Source organism: Myotis brandtii, unplaced genomic scaffold, assembly GCF_000412655.1.
Source record: "Myotis brandtii unplaced genomic scaffold, ASM41265v1 scaffold421, whole genome shotgun sequence".
Lineage (NCBI taxonomy): Eukaryota > Metazoa > Chordata > Mammalia > Chiroptera > Vespertilionidae > Myotis > Myotis brandtii.
In genome coordinates this window covers 2,528,667-2,539,494 of record NW_005366140.1, presented here as the reverse complement: position 1 = coordinate 2,539,494, position 10,828 = coordinate 2,528,667, and the positions used below count along the sequence as shown (strand labels likewise).

Below are 10,828 nucleotides of genomic sequence, written 5' to 3'. Positions count from 1 at the left end.
CATCTTCCCGTTTTCATAACCTCCCCCTTTAGGCCATCAGTCCCCGCCCCAAGTGACTGGCCCTACAGCCTTTTGCTGGGCCATGTCCACAGCTGCTGACCCCCCCTCCCCCACCACAACCACTAAAAAGTGTCTGCCATGTCTCTCTTCCCTCCATTCTGCTCCCCACGCAACGACATCCCATCAGCCTGGCCACATCACGTCCCCACTCCAGTGGCCTTCCCCCAGAGCCGCTGGCTAGGCCATGTTCCCACCACTCTCTGGTACCCAGCGTCCAAACCCTGAGTTTGAGCAGCTGACCTCACCATCCAGCTGCTTCAGATCCTGCACCGAGAAGCCCCATTACCAGGCTCCCGCCAGAACTCAAGTTCTCCCCGTGATGCGTGGCCTCTCCCCCATGGCCCCTAGATCCTCAAGATGCCCTCCCCGTCAGACCCTGCCCTGAAGTCTCAGCTTGACGCCCCCTGCCCCCAGGCCACATCTCTAGTGAAGCTGGGCTCCTGCCCCTCGGGTGACCGGGTGACCGGGTGACCGGGTGACCGGCCCTGACGCTAGCAGATGATGAGCCTCTCCCTTTGGCCACGCCCACCCCCTCCCTCCACGTGGCTCTCAGGCAGCACTCCTAGACCTCAAGGACTTCAGCCCACCCCAGGAGGCATATGCCCCCACCAGGCCCTGCTCTTGCTCCCAAGCATTGTGTCAGGTGACCAACTCCTCCAAAGTCCTCTGCCCCTGGCTCCTCTAACACCACTGGCCTGCTGTTGTCCCATCTTCCCGTTTTCATAACCTCCCCCTTTAGGCCATCAGTCCCCGCCCCAAGTGACTGGCCCTACAGCCTTTTGCTGGGCCATGTCCACAGCTGCTGACCCCCCCTCCCCCACCACAACCACTAAAAAGTGTCTGCCATGTCTCTCTTCCCTCCATTCTGCTCCCCACGCAACGACATCCCATCAGCCTGGCCACATCACGTCCCCACTCCAGTGGCCTTCCCCCAGAGCCGCTGGCTAGGCCATGTTCCCACCACTCTCTGGTACCCAGCGTCCAAACCCTGAGTTTGAGCAGCTGACCTCACCATCCAGCTGCTTCAGATCCTGCACCGAGAAGCCCCATTACCAGGCTCCCGCCAGAACTCAAGTTCTCCCTGTGATGCGTGGCCTCTCCCCCATGGCCCCTAGATCCTCAAGATGCCCTCCCCGTCAGACCCTGCCCTGAAGTCTCAGCTTGACGCCCCCTGCCCCCAGGCCACATCTCTAGTGAAGCTGGGCTCCTGCCCCTCGGGTGACCGGGTGACCGGGTGACCGGGTGACCGGGTGACCGGGTGACCGGGTGACCGGGTGACCGGGTGACCGGGTGACCGGGTGACCGGGTGACCGGGTGACCGGGTGACCGGGTGACCGGGTGACCGGGTGACCGGGTGACCGGGTGACCGGGTGACCGGGTGACCGGGTGACCGGGTGACCGGGTGACCGGGTGACCGGGTGACCGGGTGACCGGGTGACCGGGTGACCGGGTGACCGGGTGACCGGGTGACCGGGTGACCGGGTGACCGGGTGACCGGGTGACCGGGTGACCGGGTGACCGGGTGACCGGGTGACCGGGTGACCGGGTGACCGGGTGACCGGGTGACCGGGTGACCGGGTGACCGGGTGACCGGGTGACCGGGTGACCGGGTGACCGGGTGACCGGGTGACCGGGTGACCGGGTGACCGGGTGACCGGGTGACCGGGTGACCGGGTGACCGGGTGACCGGGTGACCGGGTGACCGGGTGACCGGGTGACCGGGTGACCGGGTGACCGGGTGACCGGGTGACCGGGTGACCGGGTGACCGGGTGACCGGGTGACCGGGTGACCGGGTGACCGGGTGACCGGGTGACCGGGTGACCGGGTGACCGGGTGACCGGGTGACCGGGTGACCGGGTGACCGGGTGACCGGGTGACCGGGTGACCGGGTGACCGGGTGACCGGGTGACCGGGTGACCGGGTGACCGGGTGACCGGGTGACCGGGTGACCGGGTGACCGGGTGACCGGGTGACCGGGTGACCGGGTGACCGGGTGACCGGGTGACCGGGTGACCGGGTGACCGGGTGACCGGGTGACCGGGTGACCGGGTGACCGGGTGACCGGGTGACCGGGTGACCGGGTGACCGGCCCTGACGCTAGCAGATGATGAGCCTCTCCCTTTGGCCACGCCCACCCCCTCCCTCCACGTGGCTCTCAGGCAGCACTCCTAGACCTCAAGGACTTCAGCCCACCCCAGGAGGCATATGCCCCCACCAGGCCCTGCTCTTGCTCCCAAGCATTGTGTCAGGTGACCAACTCCTCCAAAGTCCTCTGCCCCTGGCTCCTCTAACACCACTGGCCTGCTGTTGTCCCTCAGGGGCCCCCAACTCCCCAGCTCTGATGCCTTCTGCACTTCTGTCCCTCAAGAACAGCCCCCAATGTCACCCTGCTCCAGTGAGGTTCACACCTCATCCAAAAATCCACCCACCTGACTCCACTCCACCCCTGGTAACCCCTCTGTACCCCCTGATCAGATTTATTTATGTTCCCCAGGGTCTCTCCCGTCTAGACACCTGATGCCTTGACTAAGCTCACACCTGCCCACCAGGAATCCCTATCCAGAGTGACCCCACCCCACCCCACCCCACCTCATATGATACACATCCCCACTTCCTAAACCAAACCACAGTCCACTCCTGTCCCCACAGCAGACTCCTCCAGATAACCTGCCCCAACAGACCTGACAAGGCTCACAGCTGACTCCATGAGTCCTCATCCCGCGCCCCCCCCACCCCCGCATGACTACCCACACTACTTAACCACCAGAGTCTCCAGCCCCAGAAATGACCCCAACCAACACCCCCCTCTGCTCAGATTCCCTGGGTAAAGAGGAGAAAAAACCCACAGGGAAATGCGGGTGCCCCAGAGCCCTTCCCTGGGCCCCCAGGGTTTGGGCGCCGGAGGGCGCATGTGCTTTTGAAATTCCATCCTCCTCTCTCCCCCCGTTTATTTTTTGCACAAGGGTCCATCATCCTAGCCCCTCCAGCCCCCAGACCACCAGCGGGTGCTCCAGGAAGCCCTGCCCCTTGCCTCGGGCCCGCCCCTCGAAGGAGCCGAAAGTTCCATACTTGGCAACTGGTCTTGGGCCCCAGGGGTTGGGGACCCGTCTTATGGCTTTTCCTTGGGACAGGAGGCAGGGGACCAGAGCCCGGGGACCAGGCCTCCTCCATAAGGGGCGGGGTTCTCCCATCCTAGCTCCATAGGCCCCGTAGGCGCGGCAGGCGTGGCCGCAAGGGGGGAATGTGGCTTTTTCCTTCCCCGCGCTCTAGGGCGTGGCCTCCCGAGGGGGCGGGGCATCGTCCATTCACAATTCCTCAGTGGGAAGCTAAGTCCAGGGCGCAGGCGCACACTGTACTCGGCGCGGAGCCCGCAGACTCGCCCTCAGGAAGGTCCCAGCACGCAGGCGCCGCCCCGCCCCTTCGCGCAGGCGCAGTGCTGCCACGCCTAGGACGCAGGCGTGGCACCACCCTCCTCGGCGGAGCGCGTGTCCGATTTGAGCTTGACGAACTCCTTGGCTACCTCGTCGTTACTGCGTTGCGACAGGATGCGCAGCACCGTGAGGCCCGTGTCGTCCATCTCCCTGTGATGCGTGGCCTCTCCCCCATGGCCCCTAGATCCTCAAGATGCCCTCCCCGTCAGACCCTGCCCTGAAGTCTCAGCTTGACGCCCCCTGCCCCCAGGCCACATCTCTAGTGAAGCTGGGCTCCTGCCCCTCGGGTGACCGGGTGACCGGGTGACCGGGTGACCGGGTGACCGGGTGACCGGGTGACCGGGTGACCGGGTGACCGGGTGACCGGGTGACCGGGTGACCGGGTGACCGGGTGACCGGGTGACCGGGTGACCGGGTGACCGGGTGACCGGGTGACCGGGTGACCGGGTGACCGGGTGACCGGGTGACCGGGTGACCGGGTGACCGGGTGACCGGGTGACCGGGTGACCGGGTGACCGGGTGACCGGGTGACCGGGTGACCGGGTGACCGGGTGACCGGGTGACCGGGTGACCGGGTGACCGGGTGACCGGGTGACCGGGTGACCGGGTGACCGGGTGACCGGGTGACCGGGTGACCGGGTGACCGGGTGACCGGGTGACCGGGTGACCGGGTGACCGGGTGACCGGGTGACCGGGTGACCGGGTGACCGGGTGACCGGGTGACCGGGTGACCGGGTGACCGGGTGACCGGGTGACCGGGTGACCGGGTGACCGGGTGACCGGGTGACCGGGTGACCGGGTGACCGGGTGACCGGGTGACCGGGTGACCGGGTGACCGGGTGACCGGGTGACCGGGTGACCGGGTGACCGGGTGACCGGGTGACCGGGTGACCGGGTGACCGGGTGACCGGGTGACCGGGTGACCGGGTGACCGGGTGACCGGGTGACCGGGTGACCGGGTGACCGGGTGACCGGGTGACCGGGTGACCGGGTGACCGGGTGACCGGGTGACCGGGTGACCGGGTGACCGGGTGACCGGGTGACCGGGTGACCGGGTGACCGGGTGACCGGGTGACCGGGTGACCGGGTGACCGGGTGACCGGGTGACCGGGTGACCGGGTGACCGGGTGACCGGGTGACCGGGTGACCGGGTGACCGGCCCTGACGCTAGCAGATGATGAGCCTCTCCCTTTGGCCACGCCCACCCCCTCCCTCCACGTGGCTCTCAGGCAGCACTCCTAGACCTCAAGGACTTCAGCCCACCCCAGGAGGCATATGCCCCCACCAGGCCCTGCTCTTGCTCCCAAGCATTGTGTCAGGTGACCAACTCCTCCAAAGTCCTCTGCCCCTGGCTCCTCTAACACCACTGGCCTGCTGTTGTCCCTCAGGGGCCCCCAACTCCCCAGCTCTGATGCCTTCTGCACTTCTGTCCCTCAAGAACAGCCCCCAATGTCACCCTGCTCCAGTGAGGTTCACACCTCATCCAAAAATCCACCCACCTGACTCCACTCCACCCCTGGTAACCCCTCTGTACCCCCTGATCAGATTTATTTATGTTCCCCAGGGTCTCTCCCGTCTAGACACCTGATGCCTTGACTAAGCTCACACCTGCCCACCAGGAATCCCTATCCAGAGTGACCCCACCCCACCCCACCCCACCTCATATGATACACATCCCCACTTCCTAAACCAAACCACAGTCCACTCCTGTCCCCACAGCAGACTCCTCCAGATAACCTGCCCCAACAGACCTGACAAGGCTCACAGCTGACTCCATGAGTCCTCATCCCGCGCCCCCCCCACCCCCGCATGACTACCCACACTACTTAACCACCAGAGTCTCCAGCCCCAGAAATGACCCCAACCAACACCCCCCTCTGCTCAGATTCCCCTCCGCTTTACAAGCCCTCATCATGATGTTATATCACACTCGATGCCAACCCCCAAACACACACCTGCCTGCCCCCCAAGGTGGTCAACTCCCTCTCAATGTTCCCTCACTGAGGTCAGTTCTGCACAAAGGTGCCTCTGTTCCCACCAACCCTACATAGGACGTGACCTCTCACATCCCTGTGCCAACGGACCACTGGCCCATCAGACATCCCTCCTGCCTCGTGGGCTGAGGTTAACCCAGCAAATACCCCCTCCCCAGAGCACCCCAGACTCACAACTGGAAGCTCTCGTTGTACTTGGGGGCCCAGCTGTTGTTCTTGGATTTGGTTGCAAACTTGCGTTTCTTGTCGCTGAGATGGGGCCCAATGATGTTGACTTCAATGAACGGCCGGAAAATGCCAGAAGTCTGCCACTTGAGGTCATTGGCAGCCACCACTATTGGAGGAAGTGGAGGAGAAGATTGGTCCGGTTCCCTCATTTTGGGGCCATGGTTTTCAAAGCCTGTCTGAAAGACTACATTTCCCAGCATGCTACTGTAGCTAAGAGTAGCCATGGTTATGGCTTAAAAGGGAAAATGCCCTCAAGTTTAGGGCCTAAACTTCTCTTTCCTCTAGCTGAAGGCTGGGATACGGGTGAGGGCTGAGTTATTTGGGACCCTATAGAGGAGGAAAACATATTAGGGATAGAAGTCCCACAAAAGATGACAGGGGCCTGGATCCCCAACACTGTGATGCCTCAGAGTCAGCTCTGATTGTCCTTGGAGTCAACTCAGAAAAAAATGTATTCTATCTTGTTCAAGCCACTCATAACCTCCCCCTTTAGGCCATCAGTCCCCGCCCCAAGTGACTGGCCCTACAGCCTTTTGCTGGGCCATGTCCACAGCTGCTGACCCCCCCTCCCCCACCACAACCACTAAAAAGTGTCTGCCATGTCTCTCTTCCCTCCATTCTGCTCCCCACGCAACGACATCCCATCAGCCTGGCCACATCACGTCCCCACTCCAGTGGCCTTCCCCCAGAGCCGCTGGCTAGGCCATGTTCCCACCACTCTCTGGTACCCAGCGTCCAAACCCTGAGTTTGAGCAGCTGACCTCACCATCCAGCTGCTTCAGATCCTGCACCGAGAAGCCCCATTACCAGGCTCCCGCCAGAACTCAAGTTCTCCCTGTGATGCGTGGCCTCTCCCCCATGGCCCCTAGATCCTCAAGATGCCCTCCCCGTCAGACCCTGCCCTGAAGTCTCAGCTTGACGCCCCCTGCCCCCAGGCCACATCTCTAGTGAAGCTGGGCTCCTGCCCCTCGGGTGACCGGGTGACCGGGTGACCGGGTGACCGGCCCTGACGCTAGCAGATGATGAGCCTCTCCCTTTGGCCACGCCCACCCCCTCCCTCCACGTGGCTCTCAGGCAGCACTCCTAGACCTCAAGGACTTCAGCCCACCCCAGGAGGCATATGCCCCCACCAGGCCCTGCTCTTGCTCCCAAGCATTGTGTCAGGTGACCAACTCCTCCAAAGTCCTCTGCCCCTGGCTCCTCTAACACCACTGGCCTGCTGTTGTCCCTCAGGGGCCCCCAACTCCCCAGCTCTGATGCCTTCTGCACTTCTGTCCCTCAAGAACAGCCCCCAATGTCACCCTGCTCCAGTGAGGTTCACACCTCATCCAAAAATCCACCCACCTGACTCCACTCCACCCCTGGTAACCCCTCTGTACCCCCTGATCAGATTTATTTATGTTCCCCAGGGTCTCTCCCGTCTAGACACCTGATGCCTTGACTAAGCTCACACCTGCCCACCAGGAATCCCTATCCAGAGTGACCCCACCCCACCCCACCCCACCTCATATGATACACATCCCCACTTCCTAAACCAAACCACAGTCCACTCCTGTCCCCACAGCAGACTCCTCCAGATAACCTGCCCCAACAGACCTGACAAGGCTCACAGCTGACTCCATGAGTCCTCATCCCGCGCCCCCCCCACCCCCGCATGACTACCCACACTACTTAACCACCAGAGTCTCCAGCCCCAGAAATGACCCCAACCAACACCCCCCTCTGCTCAGATTCCCCTCCGCTTTACAAGCCCTCATCATGATGTTATATCACACTCGATGCCAACCCCCAAACACACACCTGCCTGCCCCCCAAGGTGGTCAACTCCCTCTCAATGTTCCCTCACTGAGGTCAGTTCTGCACAAAGGTGCCTCTGTTCCCACCAACCCTACATAGGACGTGACCTCTCACATCCCTGTGCCAACGGACCACTGGCCCATCAGACATCCCTCCTGCCTCGTGGGCTGAGGTTAACCCAGCAAATACCCCCTCCCCAGAGCACCCCAGACTCACAACTGGAAGCTCTCGTTGTACTTGGGGGCCCAGCTGTTGTTCTTGGATTTGGTTGCAAACTTGCGTTTCTTGTCGCTGAGATGGGGCCCAATGATGTTGACTTCAATGAACGGCCGGAAAATGCCAGAAGTCTGCCACTTGAGGTCATTGGCAGCCACCACTATTGGAGGAAGTGGAGGAGAAGATTGGTCCGGTTCCCTCATTTTGGGGCCATGGTTTTCAAAGCCTGTCTGAAAGACTACATTTCCCAGCATGCTACTGTAGCTAAGAGTAGCCATGGTTATGGCTTAAAAGGGAAAATGCCCTCAAGTTTAGGGCCTAAACTTCTCTTTCCTCTAGCTGAAGGCTGGGATATGGGTGAGGGCTGAGTTATTTGGGACCCTATAGAGGAGGAAAACATATTAGGGATAGAAGTCCCACAAAAGATGACAGGGGCCTGGATCCCCAACACTGTGATGCCTCAGAGTCAGCTCTGATTGTCCTTGGAGTCAACTCAGAAAAAAATGTATTCTATCTTGTTCAAGCCACTGTTATTCTAGGCCAGTGATGGCGAACCTATGACACACGTGTCAGAGGTGACACGCAAACTCATTTTTTTTGGTTGATTTTTCTTTGTTAAATGGCATTTAAATATATAAAATAAATATCAAAAATATGTCTTTGTTTTACTATGGTTGCAAATATCAAGAAATTTCTATATGTGACACGGCACCAGAGTTAAGTTAGGGTTTTTCAAAATGCTGACACGCCGAGCTCAAAAGGTTCGCCATCACTGTTCTAGGCCATGGCTAAAATAGATCTGTATGCTAATTAACAAAATAAAAGGATAGAGGAGCTGAGAGATGGAGAAAGTGAAACTGAGTCCTGTTAACACTGTTTGCACCCCTGGATTCAGCCATGCCTGAAGGTGGTATACTGCTGGGATTTTCAGTTTTTGTTTTTAAAGATTTTTTTATTGATTTTTTAGAGAGAGATAAAGGGAGAGGGGGAGAGAGAGAGAGAGAAACATCAATGTGAGAGTGAAACATCAATCAGCTGCCTGCCGCATGCCCCCTACCGGGGATGAAGATTGCAACCCAGGCATGTGCCCTGACCAGGAATCGAATCAACAACCTTTCAGTGCATGGGATGATGCCCACCAACCGAGCCACGCTGGCCAGGGCTGGAATTTTCAGTTTTCTTCTTAATGAAAAAGTTTTTCTTGCTTAAGCCGATAGTCTGGCTTCTGTTTTAGAACCTCGTACATCCTGGCTGGGGCGCTCCCCTTCCCCCCTCAGGCTGTTTACCTTTCACTGTGACCTTGTGTTCCCCGGTTCCTGGATGAGTGAAGAGCTCAACGTGGACGGAGACTTCACCCACAGGGTCTTCCACGTTGGAGCCTGGGAGGGGCAGGGGAGGATGCTGGCGTCAGCTCCCTTCTTTCCCACCCACCGGAAGGGACCCGGACTGTCCCCTACCCAGGATGTGCTGGCAGCCCCAGGTCAACAGCCCTGACGGGGAGGCACGGAGGGTTGGCGGGAGTGGCAGGTAATCTTGGGGAGGCCAGGAACCCAGGCCTCTGACCTTTCACTGCCTTGCTCTGTGATCTCTTAACTTCTCTGAGCCTAACGTGTCTGCCCCCCACTTTTTTATTTTGACTGACCACCATAAGGTCAAAACTCGGTCTTCATCTTACAAACCATCATGGCAGAATCTGATGCTCTGGTTTCTGTGCCTCAGTTTCTCCTCTTGGCTACAACAATGCCACACTCTCCACATTCTCATCCTACACACTAGTTACTTCTCACCCTCTTTTATCACTTCCTCCTCTTCTGTCAATCCTCAAAACTGTTTGGGCACTCTATACCTCACTCCTGGATCCCCTTTACTTCCTCCCTAAGTATTGGTACATTAGAAGAGCCCACCAGCTCTGCCTTCAAAATACATCCAGAATCTCACCCACCTCCCTGACCTCCATCCTGACCCAGCCCCCATCATCACACCCCTGGGCCACTACAATATAGTAGACTCCTGCCTGTCTCCTTGCCTCCTCCTCTGAGCTTCTCTCAATACACCAGCCAGAGAAACCCCAGTCAGATCACATCCCTCCTTTGCTCCAAACCCTCCCATCTCACTGAGGTAATCGAGTCCTTTTTGTGACCTGCCGTGTCCCTCCCGATACGCCTCACGGTTCCTTCTGCTGCCTCACCTCCCTCCACTCTCACCCTTGCTAACTCTGCTCCGGCCACATGGACATCTTCTTTTATTTTCCCTGCCTCCACACCATTCCTCTTCTAATAGACAATCCCAAGTTTCCATTTAGAGATGCCCCCACCCTCACCTCAGACCGGGTGGCTCCATCCCACACTTCAGGTATGGCTGAATGAACCATGGCTGTCCAATTAAGAGCATTCCCTGCCCATGGCTGCAGTCATAGGCAGAGGGATGGTCATGTGACTCAAGCTGGCCAGTAGGAGTTGGCCCTGGGACTTTGGCTGTTAGGAGAGTGTCTCTCTGTCTGGTGCTAAACTGGCAAGGCTGTCGCTGCCTAATGAGGGGAGAGGCCACCCCAAAGCGGTGTCTGCAGAGATCAATGACCAGTGGCGTTGTTGAAGGCTCTGGATCCAGCTACTCCTGATGTCAACCCAACCTCTAATATTTTAGTTCCAGAGCCAACAGATTCCCTTGTCTACTTGAGTCGAGGGGAGGTGCACTTCTGTGTCTGCCCAGCACAAGATCCTGACGGGTTTTGATGAGGATCTTTGAATGGCAGCTTAAAAGCTCCTGTGACTCTGAGAAAGGCACCCTGTGGGGCCTGGAGACCTGTGACTGCCAGCACATCGACCCGACCCCGCCCAAGCCCCCTAGGAAGCTCTCCACGCTTGGTGCACCCCATGCACGGGGAGGAACAGGAGGAAAGTTGGGGTGGGGTGGGGAAGGAGAATGGGTCAGTCCAAGGTTGATCCAGGTCACTTGCGAGGGGCAGGAAGTTAGAGGCTCAAGGGCATAAAAACCTGCCCACCCCCAGCACCCCAGTATTGGGGAGTGCACCCCCATCCTCGCTGCTACCCCAGGCCACTTTCCTTATCATCTCAGGCTCTCGCCCCCTCCCTCCCCCAATC

At 59.5% G+C, this 10,828-nt stretch overlaps 1 protein-coding gene across 1 annotated transcript in view; it reads right to left on the bottom strand.

The window, feature by feature from the left end:
* Positions 1-7,491: 7,491 nt before the first annotated feature.
* Positions 7,492-10,828, bottom strand: part of UNC13A (unc-13 homolog A (C. elegans)) — a 62,796-nt gene continuing 59,459 nt past the window's right edge. The window contains exons 44-45 of the mRNA XM_005873915.2: positions 9,014-9,106; positions 7,492-7,887 (exon numbers count right to left, since the gene is read on the bottom strand). Coding sequence (XP_005873977.1) covers positions 7,724-7,887; positions 9,014-9,106 — 257 coding nt within the window. The 3' untranslated portion in view covers positions 7,492-7,723. The remainder of the gene's footprint in view (positions 7,888-9,013; positions 9,107-10,828) is intronic.